This window comes from Crocodylus siamensis, chromosome 1 (genome assembly GCF_052110815.1).
Source record: "Crocodylus siamensis isolate JL-2025a chromosome 1, ASM5211081v1, whole genome shotgun sequence".
Taxonomy (NCBI): Eukaryota; Metazoa; Chordata; order Crocodylia; family Crocodylidae; genus Crocodylus; species Crocodylus siamensis.
The window spans coordinates 182,045,576-182,069,753 of record NC_143395.1 but is presented as its reverse complement, the minus strand read 5'-3'; the positions used below and the strand labels follow the sequence as shown (position 1 = coordinate 182,069,753).

The following is a 24,178-nucleotide window of genomic DNA, read 5'->3' as shown; positions in this document are numbered from 1 at the left end:
AGGATTATCATTAATCTTTTCATTCTTTTTTATTTTAGTATCACAAATGAAGTATGGTTACTTAGAAGAGAAGCAACAGCTCATGGAATGTAAGGGCAGTTTCTAACTTCCTTGTTGTAAAACTGCATTAGTTTTAATTGCTGATGCCCCAGTCAAAATGTTAAAATAATCCCTTGGCTTCAAACTCAGTTTTCTGCACATACAATACAGTAGGAGATAGACCGTTATAGAACTATAGAACATAAAACAATAAAAAAGTTATAACTAATTCTTTCTTATGTATATAGATTTTTTATGTCAGTGATCATATTAGTCCACATTGCTTTTAATTTCCCTTGCCAAAAGAAAACACAGAAATAAACTTAACCCAGAACTCTTCAACATCTTTATCAATGATTTTGATGTGGGGGTGAAGAGCAAATTGGCCAAGTTTGCAGATGACACCAAGTTATGGGGGAGCATGGTTACACTTGAAGATAGGCTGCAGATATAGGCAGACCTAGACAGGCTGGTAGGTTGGACAGTTCAGAACCAGATGAAGTTCAACATTTAAAAGTGTAAAGTGCTCCATATGGGGACAAACAATCTCCAACATATTTATAGACTCGATGTTGCCAATCTGACTAGCACCATGACTGAAAGGGACCTAGGGGTAATAATAGACCATAGTATGAACATGAGCCATGAGTGTGATGCTGTAGCCAGCAGGGCAAACAATCCTTTGGCATGCATCAACCAGTACATCTCAAGAAAAACCAAGGAAGTGATTCTTCCACTTTACTCAGCATTGGTGCGATTGCAGCTGGAGTACTGCATCCAGTTCTGGGTGCTGTATTTCAACAAGAATGTAGAAAAGCTTGAAAGACTCCAAGGAAGAGCCACTCAGTTGATCAGATACTTGCAAGGCAAGCCATATGAGGAAAGGCTGAGGGACTTGGGCCTCTTCAGCCTAAAAAAGAGAAGGCTGAGATGGGACTTGGTAGCAGCTTACCACTACATCAGGGGAATACATCAAGGGCTCAGTGAACAACTGTTCACCAGGACACCCTTGGGGAAAATTAGGAGTAATGGCCACAAACTCCTGGAAGACCATTTCAGTCTTAACTCGAGGAAAAACTTCTTCACAGTCAGGGTGTCCAGACTGTGGAATAAGCTTCCTCCAGAGGTGGTGCAATCGCCTACCCTGGAAATCTTCAAGAGGAGATGGGTGGCCACCTCACTGGGGTCACCTGAGCCCCATTGTCTTTGCTGCCTAGTGCAGGGGGGCTGGACCTGATAATCTTGCAAGGTCCCATCCAGCCCCTTACAATCTATGAATCTTCACATCAAATTTTGTCTTCAGTTTATTAGGAAACACTTAAATTAGTGAATTTCAACTCTTCACACATTTCTAACACACACCTTCAATGGAAATAAAACAAATGTTAAAAATCAGCTACATCTATGGAACATTTTTACTTCTGGATATAAATGGTTATGGCATTTTAATTTATTTTGTTGCACAACAAAGTTAAATAAAATCTTCTCCCATCCTGAGTTTTGTAATGACTGCAGAATCGCTAATAATACTATATTTTAGATTTTTTTATACACACACACACACGTGTGTATATATATGCACACACGTATAGATACAAATGATAAAACATGTAACATACATTACATATTACATACATATCCTGTATTGCATAATACAAAATATATATTACATATATCACATAACGTATTACATAAAAGCAATGAGAAATATAATTGCTTTTGATGAACTGTTCCTTTCCTTTCCTTTAACATTCTGTCTCATCATATTGGAATTAATATTATAGCCAAATTCTTGTTTCAAATACTTATACTAAACTCCCCTTCTCATTAATTCACTGGGAGTTGCATGTATGTGTGATTAGAGATAGAATTTGCCCCAGAACTTCATATCTTCTTGCAACCTAATTCTCAATATGCATGGACAGCTCTTGTTTCAGCAGAGCTAATATAGTTGTGCTGTTGGCAGGGCCCAAAATTTAAGGATCCTTATAAGATGTTTACATCTCTTGTTTATTGTGGAACATTGTTCTACGTAGACTTCTCGAGAGAAGGGTGGGTTGTGGACAGAGCAGATTTAGTAAATATTGAATGCACTGACGCACCCACCAACTCCATTCCTAATATGTGATGTTGGACGGAAGCACAAGCTAGCATGCCTTGTTGATGTAGTTACTATGATGAACTACATGCATCCACTACTGTTCTGTGGTAAGAGAATAATATTCTTCCCTCACCAAGTCTTACTAAACTTATCAGCACACAGCCCAACTGTAACAGCTCTGTTCTAACATTAGGATCTCCCTACAAAATTCGATATAAAAGTTTTTTAATGGGTACACAGGGTCATTTTGTTCATAAATGGTAATCTGATATTCGTATGAGTAAGTTCATATTTTTTGCGTATTTAGATAAGTTGTTTGTTTATATGAAGGAGCTTATTGAAAATGTGATCTTATGTGCCTAATAAGTGTTGTTATAAGAGTTCAATTGATGCTGGCTTTGGTCCAGTAGACTACAAAAGAAAGTTATATGTTTGTGTGCTTTTTTTGTTTAAAATGATATGCATAGTGCACAGGTGAAGGATTTTTCTAACATTTCTATTTTAAGTCCTTTTCTGCAAACTTGACTGTACTAAGTCATTTGGTCTGAAAGCTGACATGCAAACTGACAGTTCAAAGAATGAAAGTTTCAATCAAGTTTCATTTAAATAGTTTAGACATAAAGGTTTTTCAACTTCACATGTTTTTATTATAAACTCATGGGGAACATTTGCTCACTTTTAAATAATGACATTTCATAAATTATTAGAATCCAGTCGTTAGCCAGGAAACAAGCAAATTGGCTTTGACTCCACAGGGAGCTTTGCATAGCTAAAGACTACAGGGTTACTGTCTTAAGCCAACATTTTCAAAATTGTTTGTTGGAAGTTTGGCAACTAAATCCAATTAGTGAGATTTTTAGAGATGTATGAGTATCCAGGACCTCCCTATGAGTGATATAAACAGCCATAGGTGCTGATCTGCACTTTTTTTGTATTTTCTTTTTGGCTAGGCTTGGTTTGTCACGCTCTTAGGACAATATTTTCTGTAATACATGCTTAAATTGCTCCTATAAGTAATACATTGCACAATTACCTGTAAACATTCATACATGCATATTTTGCAGACAGAAATTAGTATCTGCTTTTGAAAATGTTGCTGTTAATGTTAATTCAATGTAATAGTAGCTGTCTAGGATAAATCAGGAAAGAGTTGATCACTTGCATCTCTCTGAGTTGCACATACTGCACTTGGGAGACTTTCCCATGGCAAATGTTTAGCAGCTGGATAGGATATTCTTCCTTGAAAGCTTTATCCCTGATTGCCATGGTGAAATCATGGTAGGTGAAGGTATTTTATGCTCTCTGTTTCTATGACAGAGCCTTTCAAAAGGATATCATTTGACAGTGGAATCTATACCTGCTTTCCTCCAATTATAAATGCATTTCTGTATAAAGTGTATGTTTAAGATCATTCCAGTAAATCTTGTTGACATTCCTCTACACCAAAATTAAATTAAAAAAACTGTTAAAATTTAGTTTTTGACTGTTTTTTTTATTTTTTTTATCATTTGCTAGCTCGAGATTATCCTTGGATACTTAAAAACAAACGTCCAGAAAAACTGCGAGATACCCTCAAGGAGCTGGAGGTACCTTTCAGAAAGTTTGGAGTATGGCAACAAATAATCCGGTTTTGAATCCCCTTTCAACAGCTTTAATTTTCATAAAGGATCAGCCCTTCTTGTGATGACAAATGTGCTTTTGTCCAGTGGGCTGTTCCAAAACAGTTGCATCTTTGTTTGTGTGGTATGCTAATCTCTCATGCTTGAAAATCAGAAGCACTTTAACCACTAGTGACAATGTGTACAGCCAACTCCACTCTCTCTATTTTCTGTTGTCCTTCAGGAGTTGATGCAAAACAGTCAGTGTGTGCTGAGCAAATGGAAGAACAAATATGTCTGTCAGGTAAAATGTTTTGACATGATCTTGTAATGTTAAGTCAATGGAGCTGAACAACCAGTCAGTGATTGATGCTATAGTGTTATAATGTTAACTGGTATAGAAACTCTTTGCGGGGTTTACTGTATAATTTAGGTTTATAAACTGAAACAAACAACACAAAAACAAACTCTCTGGTCATTTTCACTATCAAGAATTACATAAAGGCCTGGTTCTTTGAAATGCAAGTTCCTTTGCTGCCACAAGAGTAATGAGAGTTGAGGGTATTAAGTGCCTCATTATTTGGGCCCATGCAAAATCCAGTGTTAAAACATTGGGGAGGACTGGGTTAGAGAGCTTCTGGAGGGGCTGGACGTGTTCAGATCAGCAGGTCCAGATGCTCTCCACCCCAGGGTGTTGAGGGAGTTAGCAGGGGTTATTGCAAGGCCCTTGGCACGGCTTTACGAGTGTTCGTGGTGCTTGGGCCAGGTGCCGGATGATTGGAAGATAGCCAACGTGGTCCCCATCTTTAAAAAAGGGAGGAGGGAGGACCCAGGCAACTATAGGCCCGTCAGTCTTACCTCAATCTTAGGGATGCTCTTTGAGAAGATTATCAAGGAGCACATCTGTGATGGGCCGGCTTCAGGGATGATGCTCAAGGGCAACCAGCATGGTTTCATTAGGGGCAGGTCATGTCAGACCAACCTGATTGCCTCTTATGATCAGGTCACAAAAGCATTGGATGCAGGTGTCGCTGTGGACATAGTCTTTCTGTCATCTCCCACTCCATCCTCATTAAAAAAACTAGGCGACTGTGGCATTGATGCCTACACAGTCAGATGGATTGCAGATTGGCTGAAGGGTCATACTCAGAGGGTGGTGGTGGACAGGTCATATTCGACCTGGGAAGAAGTGGGCAGTGGAGTCTCCCAGGGCTCGATCCTTGGGCCCACACTGTTCAATTTCTTTATCAGCGATTTGGACAACAGGGTGAAAAGCAACCTGTTTAAATTTGCTGATGATACCAAAATTTGGGGTGAGGTGGGCACACTAGTAGGGAGGGAAAGACTGCAACAAGACCTGGATACGTTACAGGGGTGGGCTAACAAAAACAGAATGTGTTTCAATACTGACAAGTGCAGAGTGCCACACTTGGGCAGTAGTAACCAGCAGCACACTTATAAGATGGGAAACTCCCTTCTTGAGAGCACGGAGGCAGAAAGGGATCTTGGAGTCGTTATTAACTCCGAGATGAGCGTGGGCCGACAATGCGAGGTTACAGTTGGCAGGGCTAACCGGACCTTGTTGTGCATTCACAGGTGCATCTCAAGTAGGGCCAAGGAGGTGATCCTCCCCCTCTACGTGACACTGGTCAGGCCACAGCTGGAGTACTGTGTCCAGTTCTGTGCACCCCACTTCAACAGGAGGGATGTGGACAACATTGAGAGGGTCCAGAGGAGGGTCACCCGCATGATCCGGGGACAACAGGGCAGACCCTACAATGAGAGACTGCAGGACCTGAACCTGTTCAACCTTCACAAGAGAAGGCTGAGGGGGGACCTGGTGACCAACTATAAACTCACTAGGGGGGACCAAAAGGGTTTGGGAGAGACCTTGTTTCCCCTAGCACTCCCTGGCATAACAAGGAATAACGGCCACAAGTTGTTGGAGAGTAGGTTTAGATTAGCCATCTGTAAGAACTACTTCATGGTCAGGGCGGCTAGGATCTGGAACCAACTTCCAAGGGAAGTGGTGCTGGCTCCTACCCTGGGGGTCTTTAAGAAGAGGCTTGATGTCTACCTGGCTGGAGTCATTTGAGCCCAGTTTTTCTCCTGCCCGTGCAGGGGGTTCGACTTGAAGATCTACAAGGTCCCTTCCGACCCTACTTCTTTGATTCTATGATAGACATGGGCCAAAATATTTTAATATTCTTTTTATAACATATCAACTATTTACATGTCTGCATCTAAATGTTTCTTTTATATACAGTGATGATCAGTGTTGTATAAGGACCAAGATACATTGCACAATATGTCCTTGAGCAAAGGGCATTTTGGCATACAGTGAATACTTACCTGTCCTCTATACTTGTATACATATCTCTGTGATAAATAGAAAAAGGCCTGTTTAGGGCTGTGTGAATCTTTGGTCACTGATTTGATTCCGAGGAGATTCAGCCCCATTTGGCAGCCCCTCAAATCTTCAGATTCGGCCTAATCAAATCAGGACAGTGATCTGAATCAGCGAATCATTTCACTGTTCCCCAAATCGAGCTGAATCCAAATTGAATACAGCCTGCTTTGCGCACCCCTACTGTTCACATCTTTATGAGCATGGGGCAGCAGGTTATGTAGGAACAGTCTGGCATAATGAAATCAAGAGCTTGTTCTGAAAATATATTTAATGTATTTTATCCATTTAACATTTTTGGTGCTCATCAGTGGTTGTAAGAAACATGTATCATGTTGCATAATCCTTCAGTGTGGCAATTAAATTTTTAGTACTGTTGCTAAGAGAATTTCTAAGAAGAAATTTTATACTTTGCACATGCATAACATTTTTCCTTGTAAATATAAATAGTTCCAAATATGTATGGGACTGTTAAATATTAAAATTAACATATCCAAGATGCATGTTAACGAAACATTTTATTTGTTTTTAACAATTAAAAAATTGTTAAATGTCTGCTATGCTAAATAGAATAAATGGCTTTCTAAAATTTGGCAGATTAATGTGTCAATAATAAGAAATCCAATTCAAATCCAATTTCTACCATTCAAATCCAATTTCTAATAACAGCAAATCAGTCTAGTAGAATTTGTCAGTGAATGTTAATCTTTTAAAGATAATTTTAAATATCAACTGTGCAGTTACTCAGGACTTCAGAATCTTTCTGGACTTCTGCTAAGGGAAGGAAAAGAGTACACATAAGAAATACTGAGTCAGGATCAACCTTAAGTGTAATAGTGTCTTACATGGGGAAAAAATTACTGTTCATCTCTTTTCTTTAGTCATTTTGATATATTTCTTCCTCATTCAGGTCAGTCTCCCCATTTCTTTTTCCTTCTTAATGTCTCCCTCTGATCTGTCACCCTTTAGTAGGGTGAACTTTTAGGGACTGCTTCCTAATATATGGACTACTTCCTGCTGGAATTATATTATACATCCTTAAAACACAACACCTTAAATTGCCCATTTATTTTATGTAAAGGTCAACCCATTGACTTGGGTTACCCTGCTTTCTAAATAGAAAAGAAATGAGCGGTTGCTGATTTCTCCTTTTAAATATGTGTTCTGACACTACATTGATGGGGCCATATGAAGGGATACCTAAGTTATTTATATAGGTTTTTGTGACATATTGTATGTGCAAATTGGCCAGAGTTGAAAAGATATTAATAGAAGGTATTTCTTCACCATCTTTAGCAACTATTTTTGTTCTCTCCAACGTATCACAACTCAACAGAGATTTCCTTACAGTGAGGTTTAGAATTGAACTTTCTCACAGAGATTTAGAAAATTGAGAGAGCACTGCCAAAACAGTTTTGTTATCCTGCTTTCTGTCACCCTCTTTGTAAACTTAGGATCTCGAACACGCGAAGATAATAAAGAGGAAAATTAATCGTTTGGCAGAACTCTTAGTAGGAAATCTTGCAAAATGCCTACTTTAAAAATGTATCAATTTTTATATCAGATGATATCTATACTCTCTAGCTCCTGGTCTTCCTTATAGCATTTTGTAAAGGTGACCAGATCTCTCCCTTCATGATTTAAACAATAGCAGTGAAAAGCATTGTGGTCTCTGACAATGCAAACCCATGGTTTTGAAACAGTGACAATGAATTTAAAAAAATGAAAAAAACCTCCCTATTTAATTTGTTAAACTTTCTGAAACATTACTTGACAGAATTAAAAAAGCTTGAAAATTGTTAATAAATTTCAAATAGGTGAATAACTAACTTCTTAGTAAAAAAAAATGCAAATCAATGGTCCTTATTCCATTTATATATTACCTTGGACGAATAATTAAACTGACCTATATTCTAGTAGAGAAAGACATGCTTTACATCGATTTACCACAGGTAAATAGGAAAGAGAGTGAAATATACTGGAAAGCAGCAAGTAAATGGCAAAGATAGTGAAAAGTAAATTTACAAAATACTTATGATTTTCACTGGTCTGGACTAAATTCAAATGACAACATTCAAAGATATACTTGCTTGATGGTCTCCTTAGCTTTCTGTTCCTTTGATCTTACACAACTTATGGATGGATTTCAAATCGTAAGATTATAAAAAGTTAAAATATTTAAAACCAGCAGCCATGACTTTTTTTCTAAATTTCCCAGTGGTATGCCTGAATCATAAGGCGGCTATGTTTTCTCTTGTAATAACGAACTGGTACCGTCAGTGTCTCTCTGTCAGGTTGTTACCCCTTTTGGCAAGGTAGAACTGGGAGTAAACAACTAAAAGGAGTTGTAATTACTACAGGTTATCATGTGAAGGATTAATATAGCTTTTATCAAATTTTGTGAGAAGAAAGCATAAGATAATTCTTCATAGGCCGTTGAGACTTCTGTCTGTAAAGAACTAGATCTTTGGTGTGCTTCCAGGTTTAACCAGCCCCTTGAGCAAGAAATTAGAGGCCACATATTTTCAGAAGACTGAACAGGCATGTGGCTACCAGAATTAAATGTGAAGTCACTGGTTTGTATATGCAAATGACCAGTTAGGCTGCATGCAGAGTCATTGTGTAAGGAAATCGTATGGCTAATCCATGCCCATATTTATGAAAATCTGTCCTCAACACTTTAAATTTAATCCAAATTTAATGTACATGACTACCTAGAATTACCACTTAATTATAAGTTAGCTCACACATTTTTAAAGTTTTATTTGATGTCTGAAATCAGCTGCTGTCACTTTTTGCGATGGAATACACATGGCACTTCACACTTTTATAGTTACTGCTTGTTCATTGTCAAAAGATTCCACTAACTGTTCTTTATTTCTGAAGCCCTGCCTATATGTCCAGATATTTCTTGCATCTTCTGGAAATACAAAATATGTCCATTCACATTACCATACTTAAACTGTACTGTGATTTTTTTAAAAGGCTTTGGGATGTTCACAAATGTTCATTTCTACCAGAAGAAATTTATTCCAGTAGAAAAGTAGCCTGGAAGCTGTACTGTATAGACTTTCATCCAGTCCCATGGATGGAGAGCTTCACAGGTAACTCTCCAGTGGTAGCCTGTCCGCTCTTTTGCCTTGGAAGGGGAAGACTGTCCAGTGGCAATTGGCAGCTGCTGCAGACAGTGGGAGGTGGGGGAGGAATTTCCACCCTGAGAAAATGCCCCCCATGCCATCCCACCAGTTAGCTGATTGGCAGGAGAAGGGCATCTTCCCATGGTAGCAACCATCCCAGTTCTCCCTCGCAGAATAACCTGGAGGAGTGCACTCCTCCAGGCTGAGTAGAATGAGTGCAGAGAGAGGAAGGGAGCACTCAGCTACAGCAGCAATGCTTCAGGGGCACAGCAACCTGCCTTGCTCCATGCTACTCTGGGCTGACCTACAGCAATGCAGTGAGACAGGGGCATTTCACTGTGGTGGCAAGACTCCTCAGCCTGCTTCCCCCTGCTCTGCTCCAGGTCAGTTGAGTGGTGTGGATGAAGCCAGAGGGGCTGGTAGCCTGGCTAGGAAAAGCCTCTGCATTGTTGGCACTCTGCCCCTCTCACTTGTCCTTGCCCCTCTGGCACACAGCTGAGTGGCAGAAGCAGCAATTTAAAAGCCAGAGCTGTATGTGCAGAGGTTTTTCACAGCCTGGCTTCTGGTTCCGGAGTCCCTCTTGTCACTCTGCTGCCAACTGACTGGCAGAGTGACAATGTAAAAGCCAGTAGCCAGGAACAGGACTTTGAGAAAGCCTCTCTGAACCAGTTCCCAACTCCCTCTTCCCACTCTGCTTCCCAGCTCACTGATGGGAGCCAGCAAAGTCCACTACCTCTTCCTGAAACCAGCTGGGGAAAGAGGCAGGGAACAGTAGCTGCTATTCCCCTTACCTCCCAGGATAGGGAGGAGGAGCTGCTCCCTGCACCTTGTCAAGACTGGGGGTGACTGGTCTTAGGAAGTCACAGAGTGTTTTTCCCTGGGTTTACTTGTCCTTGTCCCCAGGATGAGTTGCCCAGGGGAAGGTGTGCAGCTATTCACTTGCCCAGGAGTGATTTAACCCTGGGTTAAATTGCTAGGTTGTTGCTGAGTTATTTTTCTCCTGGAGTGGCCATTTTTGCTTCAGGGAAAAAACCCTGAATGTCTGCATACTCTAGGTTTCTGCTGGGAGAATGGCAATTCTTCTGGTAGAAACTGAACATCTGGACCAGGCATTGATATTTCCATTGGAGAGAGTTTAATAGGGCCCTAAGGGGACTAAGCTATGTTCTCTAGCTCTGCACCTAGCAGTCCCAACAGCATCTGAATATACACTATTTTAGTAGTGTAGTTCAAACTATAAAGTTTGATGACATATGATGAGCTGCTGAAATAATCCTGTAAATTTCTGTGAGTTGTTGTCAAAAGAAAAAAATAGATAGAGGCATTGCAGGAAAAATAGACAAAATGTCTTCAGAATACATTTTACTGTATTTTGTATAATTAAATTAGTTTTTCCTTTCTGTTTTGCTCAGAAATAATAATTTAAAGTAAGTCATTTTACTGATATTTAAGTTTGGCATGATGAAATTACAGCTATTTTGGCCCCTTCCCCACTGTCTCCCCCTAAGGTACCATTTCTTAAGGCTTTGGGATGTTTTAAAGTCTTGCCCCAAAACTATGACTTTGACACTGTGTATGGATGCCATTTATTCAGGTTTTGTCTACAGTGCATATCATAAATGCCACGTGCCCCCGAAGGCTGCGGGGGGAGGGTGAGCTCCCGCAGGCAGTGGTGGTGCTGTCAGCAGTGGGAGTATGGCATCGATAAGTGGTGAACTCCTACAGGCAGCCATGGCGCTGGCAGCAGCGACAGGAGGGGAAGTGGCGAGCGCTGACCAGTGGTCGGTGACCACCCATAGCCACCACCAGCAGCATCAGCAGTGGCCAGTGGCAATTGGGTAACCCCCGCAGGCACCACCGGCAGTGCCAGCAGCACCTTTTTGCAGGGGTTGCTCTGTCAAGCTCAGGGGGTTCACGTGCACCCTGTATGCCTCACCAATGGTGCATGTGTGCTGAACTGAGATCTAGCTGAATAATCTGTTTCCCGACTTCCTAATTTTTACACGTGCTTTACAGACAGAATTAGAGACTTGCAGGTATTTCCATATTTTATTCTGCCAGGTAGCAGAAGTGAGTGTCTTTTGCCAGTTAATGAGCATTTTATATTTCTTACTTAATTACTGGTATTGTGATTTTTATTTTCCTGCATGTGTACATAAATAATTTTTAGGTTGCAATTATTTGTGTGTTAGAGCTGAGTTCATACATATGTAATATGATCTACTATACACACAAACAACTTGCTTTAGCAAGCTATATCATGACAGATATTTGATATTTGAATCAAGATGCGTGTGGCTACAACATAATGCAGTTTAGTACCTATTATCAGCTAGCAACAGGAACGTTGTCCTCCATATTATCTTATTTTGGCTGCATTTAATCATATCCATCAGTTTAACATGTTTTAGAGATTCAAGACTAATCACAAATACATTGTTTCTTGTGAAATATTAACATGTAACAACAGTAACTTCAGCTGTAACAAGGCAGGCAACAAAGTAATTACAGTGGGGTGGGGGACAAAGCAACCGGATTGAAGAGGGTGTGGGAAAACCCTAGGAGTCTGCCTGAACAAGAAATCATTTGCAGTTCTCTGCCCCTTTGCATGTGTCTTGGTTTAGATGGGACTGGGCAAATGGAAAACAGTGTGGAGAAGTATTTGTTTACAGCTATTTAACAAAAGCAAATCCCATCCGTACTCTATAGCTATTGCTCTGGGCACAAGGAAATAGGATGGTAACAGTTAAGTTGCATATATGAGGAGTCAAGGGCTATGGGTTTAAGACAGGAAAGCACTTAAGCGCATGCTTAAGTTCCATTGAAATCCTGCGCTTAAATGCTTTGCTCAGTAGAGAAAGAGTTATAAGTGTGCTTGAGCACTTTGCTGGGGAGGTTGGTTGTGTTCCATCAGATTTCTTCTGCATATCATGAAAGGGGCATTTTGGCATGTGTAGTTACTACATGGCTTCACCAACATGAGCGCTTCTCAAACTCTACCCCTCCACAAGCTAGAGGTACTCTCTCTTCCTACCTCATGTATTCACATTCATAATATTTTTCTTCAGGCTGAATCAGGAACTAAGCCCGTAAGTCTTGAAGTCATGCCTATATTACTTTTATATAATTTATTCTGTAACATACTGAAGTTGCTATTGATTTATATCCATTTGTTCTTCTAAGTATTCTTCACCTTGAAATACTTCACTTTTTGATATGTATTCCATTGTCATATGTTTGTTTCCTTAGTTTAATATTAGTTCTATTAGATGGCATGTTTGAAATGTCCTGTGTAAACAATGCCTTTAGTATTTACTCTTTAATTCCATTAGTGACAATGGAAAGCAATTTTTGGTGTTGGATCATTGTCTGTGTATTCAAGCCAAGTTTGCACCATTCCCAATTAGAGTTATGTTTGTTCATGCCCGTTGTTACTGTTCCTGTCTACCACACTATTTGAGTTTGACTATGCAAGTTTACACACATTGCACTTAAACGTTACCACAGTCACACAATATTCTTAAGCATCTGAAGGTTTTTTAAGTTTTGTTTTTTTTAAGCAATGTATACATGTCTAGGTTTCAGATTACTTCTTTTAAAAGAAATAGAAAATAAATTGTTCTGTTGTATTTAAACACCTCCTTACACCTCATGGCAAACTTTTTTAAAAACATGATATATTATATGCATCTTGGAAAGCGACATGTATGTATGTAGGGTGACATATACTGTATTCTCTCACATACAGCATGCTCCCAAATAAAAATTTCACCTTGCTTTTTTTGGAAGGCAGAATGTGGAAAAAACGGTATCAGAGGTATGGCTGACACTGTGAGAAAGTAAATTGTCCTGGGAACAGAGAATGTCAATGAAGTGTAGCATCAGGAATTTCCCGATGTCGCAGACTGTCTCCTGCGATGACATGCTTCCTGGCACACTATGTTCCCAGGATAACTTACGCTGTCACTGAAGGTTAGGCCCCAGATGCTTGCAAAGTATGGTAGTAAGGCTGTTACTTTATTATAAATAGTTTTTTATACAAGTTCCTGTAACTAACATGTTGTTTCCACATCGGAAGCCTCATCAAGATACTACCAGCAGCTCACTTGCTGCTTCAGCAGCAAACTACAGTGCTTGGACAATAGCTATGGTTATGAGAGAGTTAACATGAGACTCTGCCTCTTCAGTTTGGTGAGCAAACACAAGCAACAGCCATCTTGGCAGTTACTTTTCCAGTGAATTAAATGGCTTCCCCATTAGAACACACTCCCTGATATTCAGGGTGCTGATTTTTGGGGCAAAGGTACATGTTGTATATGAGAAAATAAGGTAGATATGTCATGTTGCAAAGATATGTATTATATACATATATTCATATTTCTACCAGCCTATAATTATTAAACATTGGCGTTTTTCCTTAAAATTTCACCTAGGATTCTACCAGTCAGCTGCTGGTGAGCAGTACTCATGCTGTTGCCCAAGAAAGGGGATCTCAGTAACATTAAGAATTGGCAACTGTTATCAAAATCCTGACCCAGAGTTTGGCCATCCAAGTTCTGGTCATGGCCTCTGTTGCAGGCCCCAAACAGAGGTACCTGGCAGAATCATCCATGCAACCTGTTTCTGCCATGTGACCTCCTGGCAGCCACAGAACAATTTGGCCTGGACATCAGCCTGGTCACCCTAGATCAAGAAGCAGCTTTTGATCAGGTCAAGGTAAATATGTGTTACCTGCTGAGGGACATGAGGGAAGGGGTTACTATTTCCACTGACATAATGTTTTTTGTCACTGACCAGTATTTCATGCTTGGTCACCTTTGCACTTTCACCATTTGTTTTTAATATTTGTATAATGTGGCCTTAAAAAGTCAAAGTCTTCTGCTGATGTTTGAGAGCCCTTTTTGTGACATCACATTTAGTTTCCATAGACACCTTGTCACTGTTGTTGCAGCTTTGTAAGGAATATGAAGTGAAAGCAAAATATTCCTTTTTAATCCTTCTATTCCAATCTGTATACCTTTTTTCATGTCATTATCCATATTGGGTATAGGCTTTCTCATGTACTCCACCAAACAATTGCTTTTTTTAAGGATATTCTAAAAATAAGATACATTTATCCTAGGATGCCTTTGAACATGATCCACCAAAACATGGAGGACATTTTTTAGAGGAAGATGGGAGGGATATTGATCTCCATCTGGCCATCTGCTGTATAACATCTTTGCGTTACTTCTTTAATTTAGATTTCTTAAGCTCTTAGGGGCAAGGACCATATCTTTCTCGCTTTGTATGCTGACCATCCATGACAATTAAATTATCACAAGCAAAACTTTCTTAACTTAAAGCTAAGGTTGAGCTGATATAACTTCAACCCTTATGGAAGTCAGTTGGAAAGAGTGTTTCATTAAATAGAAAAGAGAGAGAAAGAGAGGGAGTGACATTATTGGAAAAACAGTGAAGGTCATCTAAATCTTAGCTCTGCCCCTACTGTGTCATGAGCTTTTTGATATTCTGTCTGGAGGTGATCCTCTACTTGTACAGTTTCTGTGGTGTCTTGAGACCATAGAGCACTGGGGTAATAACTAGTTTCTTATGTATATCTCTGGCATGAAACAAAACATTTCATCGCCACAATAATATTTGCTCTTTCCACATAAATTCTATAACCTTACTATCCTGGACTAAGAGTGTTTTTATATGTAGATATATGCACTTGCTCTGTGACTGATTATACTAGCGTATTTCACAGTATATGCATTAATTTATGCACTCATCGATGACACTCATCTCCATGTTATCTGAATATCTGTATCTAAGTGAATCTATCTGCCAACACCTTTGTGAGAAAAAAATACATGGCATTGTTCTTGCCACATGAAAATCTGTATACATATTATATAATAAACTGAGGAACAAAGATAAAGATAAGTGGTCCAAGGTTACACAGGCAGGGTGTGTCTACACATGCAGGCACATGCACTTGCAGCAGCTCAAATAAAAGTGGTGCAAATCTGAGCCAGGGCTTTTTGCCTCAGGACATGTACCCAGACATGCACTTCAGTGAGGGTGAGATGCAAGTTGTGCCACTTGGAGCAAAATAACCCTGCCTCGCTCCTCCCAGATCTGCAGCCAAGGGGAGCTAGAGCCTGGTGCTGACCTTAGCACTCACAGGTGCTGGCCCCAGTGCTGTAAAAAGCTGCCCTGTCCTGGCCCGATCAGTACAAAAAGCTGCCCTGGCAAGTAGCTCAGGGCTACTCGCTCTCAAGAGCTTCTGGGGCCCACCCAGTTGGTACCTGGAGACACTACCCCTTGTGCCAGCTGGAGTGCTGATGCAGCCCTGAGAGTTCCCTGCACGCTCTACCCACTGCAGCAGTCTGGCAGTGGGGGCTGCTGCCTGGCTGTGACCTGCTGCGCACCTGCCAGACTTGAATGGTGACTGCAGAGCCAGCAGAGGCATCTGCTCCTCTGGGCCAGCTGCCAGTGGGCTGGGGCTGTAGGTTTGGGCTTTGTGTGGCACTACTGCTAAGTGTTCCCCTGCCCGGCCATCTGGGCAGCTATCACCTGGAAGATGTTCCCACTGCGGTTGCCTGCTTTGAACTATCAAAGCATATCTTCCTGGCCCCAATTGTCCAGGATGTCAGCCACAGCCAGATGGGTCCAAGGTGCCAGCTCTGAGTAAGCAGGGTCCTGCCACCTGCCTCCCTAGCAGGAATTCTGGTGTTCCCTATTTGAAAACTGAAAAATCCCTGTTAAAAAAATCCTAAAGTCACTTTGTATTGGCCTGGGTCACAAAAGATTTCAGTTGGAGGAATGGAGGAAGCAAAGATGGGATGTAAAGGACACATGAGGTACATGTATTTTTTTGAAGACCAGGAAGGTTTGCACCATTCCTTTAAAAGTATATAGACTTTTCAACTATTGTTTCAGATGATGATCTTGAAGTAAACTGAACTAATATACCTAATGTATAGTAGTATCTATTAATAGCAGTGCAGTTACATATTAGAAATCTTTAGATACATAGGTACAGTAGATGGATATATCATCAACAAAATAACAAGTACCTTAGTATTGTAATACAGGTATCTGAGAGGTGGAAGAAACTTTATTGACTGAACAAGTGTTTCAAACCAAAGTACAGTCACTCTGGTTGTTCTTACCTAGTGGGCACTTTTACAGCTGATGTTAAATTGCCGTAGCAACATGCTATGGTGACATAGCGTCCTCTAGCAAAAACTGATGCTGCCACTATGTCACTGTAGCAATGCACTCCCCCCGGCATAGTATATTGCTATGGTGACATAGCGGCTAATAATCATGCATCGCCAGTACAGTGCACTACAGACTGTTACTGCGCCGTCATTTAATACTTCCTTTTGGAAGTACTAAACTTGGAACTTCCAAAACCTTTTGGAAGTACTGAATGTCAGTGTAGTAACAATGGTGCTGTAGGTGTACGTGTAGATGCACCAAGAGAGAAGCAATGAAAGGATCACCCGAGACTACCCTGTAAAATGTGGAGGAGCCCCCAACAGACTTCTGATTCACTTCTGCTATCCCTTTGTTCCCAGGTAAATGTAGATCACAAGTCGTTCTTTCCAGTTGGGGAAGAGGAAGCATGGAGAATTTCTTATGCTAAAAAGTTGTAGAAAATTGTCCTGAATAAAGAAACAGAGTGGCTCACTAGCATAGACAGTTGTGAAGCATGAGAGTATCCTCACAGAACTACCATTAGCCAAATCTCTTTTCCCAGAATGCAACTGAAGGATCTGAGTGTTTTACACCTGTGTGGTAAGCCTTTTCCTGGGTGTCAGGCATGGCATGGCTTTCTAGAGTTTACACATTTAAGAATAATCTGAAGAATTTCTCTTGGTAAACTCTATTCCTTTTTATTTTTGTAGAGTATTTTGGTCAGCTTTTGGTTGGATGGGTGTCTTCACTTTTTCAGCTATATTCTTTGGACAATTATAACTAACTGTAGTCAAGTCTTGCTGGACTCACATTATCAAGTTGGGAATAAATTGTGATTTTATCTAATCTGACTGCAACATAAGGATAAATTGAAGTTTTGAGAGGTTGTAATAAAAGCTACATAAGTGTAACTGTGTCTAACATTTTTACTAGGACAAAACCTTAAAGGACATCTGTCGCGATGGGGACTCTTGAAATATAGTATATATGTTTTCAGTCTAATACAATGTTAGACTTTGGCAATAAAAAAAGAGCTACTAAATAATTTTATTTTGCCTTTAATAAATATATCTTGTATGACAGATGTCTTTCAATTGTATTTGAAAAGGTGTGAGCTTTTGTGAGGGTGGAGAAAGATGATCTATTGGACAATGTGGATTAAATATATTTGTAGGAGCAAGAAGGTAATAATTTAGTTATTTATGGGCGGGTCTACACAAGACATTATTGCTTAGCTGACTAATTAGCTGCATAGTAAACATTTTGGCATCTACCTGTGCACCTATATTAGGCTGGGGTAAACTAATTTACTTGGCAGCAGGATAGCGCTTGCATTTACAAGGAAAAAATTCTGCAGTAACGCATGTGTAGATGCTGCCCAACGTGCTGGGGCATGAGGATGCTTCAGTGAGGGGGCTGCCTGGTGACTAGCTCCACTCTGAAGCTCCCTCTTGCCCCAGCAAGCCCCTCCACAGCATGTTGAGTCGGGGAGAGCAGCCCTAGGCTGGCAGGCTGACCCCTGAGGTGCTCTGCCAGCCGGGGCTGCTCTGCCCCAGTTCCACATGCTGTGCCTAAATAAACTGTGGAGCTTAGTGCTCCGGAGTTAATTGCTCCTGGGTGCATGTTCAAACAGTGCACCCGGGAGCAATTAACTTCAGAGAAATAAGCTTCAGTTTATTCAGGCTCTAATTGCACGTGTAGACGCACCCTATGTGTTGTATTGTTCACTGTTTCAGGGTGCCAAATTATGCATTCACTAAGCTTGAATAAATGCCACTTTGCAAGGTATCATGGGGGCATAAATGACGGAAAAAGGCCATGCAGATTTAATTAATCACATTGCTGTCCCTAATACTGCCTGGACGTTAGCATGGCTAACAGAAATCTTGTATTCTGTTCTGTCTTAATTAAAATGTGGGAAATACAAAACTCTGAGAAAGAGAGAGTAATTTTTAAATGTAGAATTAAAATTAAAGAAAAATCAAGAAAATGAAACTGCTGTCCCTGGTGCTATTCTAGTTCACGTACATGCATTACAGGCATTTCCTCCTTTCAAAGTGGAGAAGTCAGGGGGGAGAGGTTAGCACTGGCTTTGAAATGCTGTGGGGTGGGAGGAGGGCTTCTCATGTAGCACTTCAAAGCCAGTGACACAGTCCTGCATGCACATGTGGGACGATCCTTCTGCATGCCACCTTCAAAGCCAATGCCTGCATTCCCATGGGAGTCCCTGTTTGGGGAAGCAGGAGGGACTTTGTCCTGCTACTCCAGTCTCCCAGGACCAGGAGTGGAGCAGCTTGCTCCCCATGCCTTCCCCAGACCCATGACAGGTCTGAGGAAGGTGTGTAGAGCAGGGCGGAGGGGGAAGCTATATTGCTTCTTCTGCCAGAGTAATTTCTAATGGGGGAAATTTCTGAGAAATTTGAACTGGATGCCTGTTCAAAGCCCTAGATTCATAACATTTAGAAATGGAAAATGCCTATGACCTCATCTAATCTATGTTGCTACCGATTCAGCACTGCTCCTAATGGTATGTTTTCTTATACTTTTGCTGTTCAATTTTTAAGAGTCAGTAAAAAGAACACCTGCCAATTCCCTTAGAAACTATTACACAGTCTAATGGATGTTATTGCAAGAAAGGTTTTCCTGGTATTCACTCTAAGAGTATAGCATACTAAATAATATGTTTTACACCTGTAACATCAGATAGATGTCTGAATTTTTATGAAAACTTCCATAACAAAAGTGGACACTTAGCACCAATTTTTAAAATAGAAAAAATGTAAATTCTTGGTGCAACTACACATGCATTTGATCTGGGCTCAGTTTACTCAGATGTAAACTACACTGGAGTAAGTGTTCCTGGGCAGGTGTCCACACATGCAGAGACTAGGGAGATTTGCTGCTCTCAGCACCAAATGTCCTGCAGCCCTGCAATGGGTCCCTGCTGCCACTGGGGAGGAGTTCCAGGCTCTGACTCCAGCTGCCAGCAGCTGGCAGCCCTCTTCAAAAAGCAGCCCTACTCATTGCTCTCTGGTCACCCCAGGAGCAGCATGCAGAGCACAGGGGCAGCACATGGCAACTCTCTCCTTGCCCACTCTGCCTCCCCATCCTATGGTTGCTCCAGTTCCTGCCGCTGGCAGCGATGACCAGCACCCCAAACTCCTGATGGCCACCTTGCTGGCCTTACTGGTGTACCAAGGCTGCCACCACCACGCAACTGCTGCTAGCAGGGACGCCAGCAAGGGGCTTCTGGATGCCACTATCGGGGCTACATCACCCCTCATGGGCCTCCTGCCCCACTACTTCTGAGCGCACCAGGGCCAGCCAAAACTGGTGGTGGCATGTCATCCAGTGCATCTGGGATAACGAGCAGTGACTGCAGGCCTTCCACATGTCCTGGACCACCTTCCAGGACTTTGTGGAGCAGCTCTGGTACCACCTGTAGTGGCAGGACACCGGTATGCAGCTGCCTCTCCCCACAGCCACCTGCTTTCCCCTCACCCTTCTCAAGCTGGCCACATGTGCCAGCCTGCAGTACATCAGCCACTTGTTTGGCTTGGGTAAAGCCACCACTGGGGATGCCATCCTGGAGGTGTGTGGGACCCTCCAGGACATGATGGTGGACATCGTGCTGTGCATGCACAACCCCCTGGAGGTGGTGGTGGGAATCTATGCTGTGGGATATTAGGTCCCAGAAGCAGAGGTGGGAAGAGAAAAGTTGTCTAAGACCATTTAAGTTTCCTCTGTCCACTGGCATGGAGTGCTGCTGTGGTATTTGCGAGCATCAGTCCCATGTTACCAATTTTTCTCAATTTACTCCTGCACTGCCATACTTCAGCACATAATGGATGCGTCCACATGAGCACGCATATGCCTCTTGCCCCGCCTCAAACCCCTTTGAGGCAGGTCAACAGACACGTGCGGGAACAAAAAAATGTTCCCCACACTGCAAACTTGCAGCATGGGGAGAAAATTAGACCCAGGGGTCTAAAAAAAATCGACATTTAAAGTGGCACCCGGAGACTGGGTCCTCCACAGAGATGATCTGGCTGCCAGAGTGTCTCTCTGGTTGCCCCTTGCCCTGGTGCTGAAACACGCGGCCAGTGAGGCTGTGTGTTTCAGCACCAGGGCTCCAGTGCCAGTGAGTAAGGCGTTGGGGGGTCTGGGGGAGGGGAACATGGAGGGGACCCAGATGGCCCCGCCCACTCCCCCAGCCCCCACTCCCCCCGCCAGCCCCCTCTTCTACCCCTGCCAGCCCCCCTGAGGCCCCCGAACCCTGCCAGGGCTGAACCTCCACCCACCAGCCCCCACTAGGCCCCTGACCCCTGGTGGGGCTGGCCCCTCCCCCCACCAGCCCCTCCGAGCTCCCCGAGGCTGGGCCCAAACCCCGCCATCTCTGCCCTCCCACCCTATAGCTTAAAAAAACAAAACAAAAAACTCCGGCACTTACCAGCAGTTTGGAACTGCCTTGTGTCTGCCTGGGGTCCACCTGCACAGTGCGGGACAGGGTGACAGCCCCAGCTGCCCCAGCCCAGGCCCTCCTGCCCCCCTCCCTGCTGTCATGTGCTGCCCGGGGGGCTCTGCCAGGAGGCCCTGGAGCCCTGCCCCCCACCCCTGCTTCTAAGGTAAGTAGAGGCTTTTTTTTTTTCCTTTTTTTTTCTGGGGTTTTTTTCTGGGTTTTTTTTTAAGTGATGGTGCCTGGGGTTGTGGGGGTAGCCTTAGGGGCCTGGGGGTGCACGTTGGGGGGTGATGATGGGTGGGGCACCCATGGGGTGGTCTGTGGGAGCTTGGGGCTGGGGCTGGGTGGGGCAGCCATAAGGGCGGCTGCAGCAACTGGTGGGGGATGGGGCCAGGTGGGGCAGCAATTGGGGGCTGGGTTGGGGCATGTGGGCTTTGCAAGGGGGGTGGTAGACCCTATGGGGGCCATTTGGCTCCTGTTGGGGGCCCATACCCCCTGTGTGGGGGTTGAACCACCTGTTGGCGGGCTGTACCACTTGTGTGGGGGTTGAACCCCCTGTTGGGGGGCCATACCCCTTGTGAGAGGGCCAAACCCCTTGTGTGGGGGCCATCGCCCTGTGGGAGTGCAGCAAAACATGTATTCATGAAACATGTATTTAGAGTTCACTTTATTATTATGATAAAAGACTTGCTTTAACACTGTAAGATATATCACTAAAACTTTGTCCAACTGATCACTGTCTCTGTCTTGCTCTCTGTCTTTATAGTGGTCTTGTGTTTTACTTGTGGAGGAACATGGATTTGGGGGTATTTTACAGAGTGACTTTGGGATTTTTTTTTTATCAGGTATTTTTCAGTTTTCCAATAGGGAACACCAGAATTCCTGCTAGGGAGTCCAGTCGCAGGACCCTGCTTGCTCAGAGCTGGCACCTTAGACCCATCTGGCTGTGGCTGACTTCCTGGACAAGTGAGGCCAGGAGGATATGCTTTGACAGTTCAAAGCAGGCCACCACACCTGGAACATCTTCCAGGTGATAGCTGTCCAGAGGGCCAGGCAGGAGGCACACATGGCAGTAGTGCCACACAAAGGCCAGCCCTGCAACTGCAGTCCACTGGCAGCTGCCCAGAGGGGCAGATGCCTCTACTGGCTCTGCAGTCTCCATCTGAGTCTGGCAGATGCACAGCCAGGCAGCAGCCCCCACTGCCAGACTGCTGCAGTGGGTAGAGGGTGCAGGGAACTCTCAGGGCTACTTCAGCACTCCAGGTGGCATAAGGGGTAGTGTCTCCAGGTACCACTTGGTTGGGCCCCAGAAGCTCCTGACAGCTAGTAGCCCTGAGCTACTTGCCAGGGCAGCTTTTTATACTGCTGGGGACAGCAGAGGTGCTGATCCCGGGCTCTAGCTCCCCCTGTCTGAAGATCTGGGAGGAGCCAGGCAGGGTTATTGTGCCCCAAGTGGCACAATTTGCTCCACAACAAAGTGCATGTCCGAGCACATGCACCGAAGCAAAAAGCCCAGGCTCAAATTTGCACCGCTTCTATTTGAGCTGCTGCAAGCGCATGTGCTTGCATGTGTGAACACGCCCATTGGGTGCATCTATACATGTGCTTTGCTGCTGAATTGGCTAATTAGATCCATGAAAAAGCACTATTGTCTACGCATGTGATGCTATTAGGCTGGAGTAAACTAATTAACTCTACCGTAAGATAGTACTGTCCAAAACAAGTACTGCCCTGTGGCAGAGTTATTTACTCCACCACAATGCACATGTAGACAGTGACCGGGGCTGGCTGGGGCACAAGGGTCCTACAGCATGGGGACTGTCTGCCCCACCCCCACCTAGCAGGTAAGTCTATAGGGAGGCAAGTGGGGGGCAGATTGAGGCAGAGGGAGAAAAATTTTTAGCAGGCTTGCCTCCCCAGCAGGTAAGTCCTACCTACCAGTCAGGGCCCCCTCAACTTACCACTGCTTCTGCCTCTGTGGCACTGTCCCTCACCACGGAGGCCTCGAACTAACCTGTCTCCCTTCCCTCCCCCACAGACTGACCTATGGGGCTAGGGTGGACATATACATGCATGTGGGCACTCAGCCCCTCCACTCCAGCCCCAGATAAACTCCAAGAGGCTTCGAGATCTACCGGTGGATTGAGATCCACTGGTTGGTGACCACTATAGTAACCTGATGAAATATTCAGTCAATTAATGTAGTGGTAAAACAAGGAATAAGCAACAAAGTTATTACACAAAATATGTGTAATAACTTTGAGGCTGCTTCTTATAACATCTTTAATTGAATGTGTGACTAGTGCCCAGCCTCTGGAGTATACAGATGGGGCTTCCAGCTGCGGTGCCCCATGTGCTTCCATGGCTGAGAGCTCTGGTCAGATCATCTGGCTTCCAACCAAGGGAGCACACCATGCATTCTCACATCGAGAAGCCCAGTCAGATGAGTGCCCCCCCCACTGGCAAGTAGCATGGTGCATCTCCCAGCTGGGAGCCCTGTCTGTTTATTGGGCTTCCAGTTGTGGGAGCATACCATGCATTCCTGTGGTTGGAAGTCCAGTCAGATGATCAGGGCTTCTAGCCAGGGAAGCCCATGGTGTGCTCCTCCCGCTGGAAGTCCAGTCAGGGGAGTACACCATGCACTTTTGTGGCTGGCGGCTCTGTCAGCTGAGCAGGACTTCCAGCGGGAGGAATATACCATGTGCTTCTCCAGCTAGAAGCCCCATCAGCATACAGGTACACTCCTGTGACTGGGAGCTAAGTTTTGTTACTTGCCAGTACAGGGGAAACCCAGGATTGGGGTCCCCTGCACAGGCAATATGGCACAATGGGATTTGATTGAGGACCCCACAGTTGCACCCCCTGCCACACGTGGCATGGCAGGAAGCGCAGTTGTTGGGATCCCACATCACATCCCACTGCTCTTTACTCCAGTATCTGTCAGGGGTCTAAATAGAAATTAAGTAAGCAGGGATGTTTGCTTGCAGTCATAGGGAGTGGACATAATGATCCAGGTGGTCTCGTGTAGTTCAGTGTTCCTTTGATTAACTTAAAAGTATCCCTGTAGCACTCTTTGAAACTGCATTTAGGCTTTATGTTCCATCTTTCTGGGATTGTTTGAGATATCATGCTAGGCATTACTAATACATGACTATATCAGGTGCCTATCCCTGTGTTAGTAGACAGTGGGCACATCCACACATGATGCTACATTGCCATAGCAACGCACTATGGTAATGTATTGTT

The 24,178-nt window shown here is 43.4% G+C and overlaps 1 protein-coding gene across 5 annotated transcripts in view; it reads left to right on the top strand.

The window, feature by feature from the left end:
• Positions 1-24,178, top strand: part of WDPCP (WD repeat containing planar cell polarity effector) — a 307,079-nt gene that overhangs the window by 107,901 nt on the left and 175,000 nt on the right. For all 5 annotated transcript variants that reach the window (XR_016442845.1, XM_090050455.1, XM_090050454.1 and 2 more), the window contains exons 5-7: positions 39-89; positions 3,656-3,726; positions 3,983-4,042. Coding sequence is in view for 4 of the 5 variants with exons in the window: in XM_090050455.1 (XP_089906581.1) it covers positions 39-89; positions 3,656-3,726; positions 3,983-4,042 (182 nt within the window). In the remaining variant the exon portion in view is untranslated. The remainder of the gene's footprint in view (positions 1-38; positions 90-3,655; positions 3,727-3,982; positions 4,043-24,178) is intronic.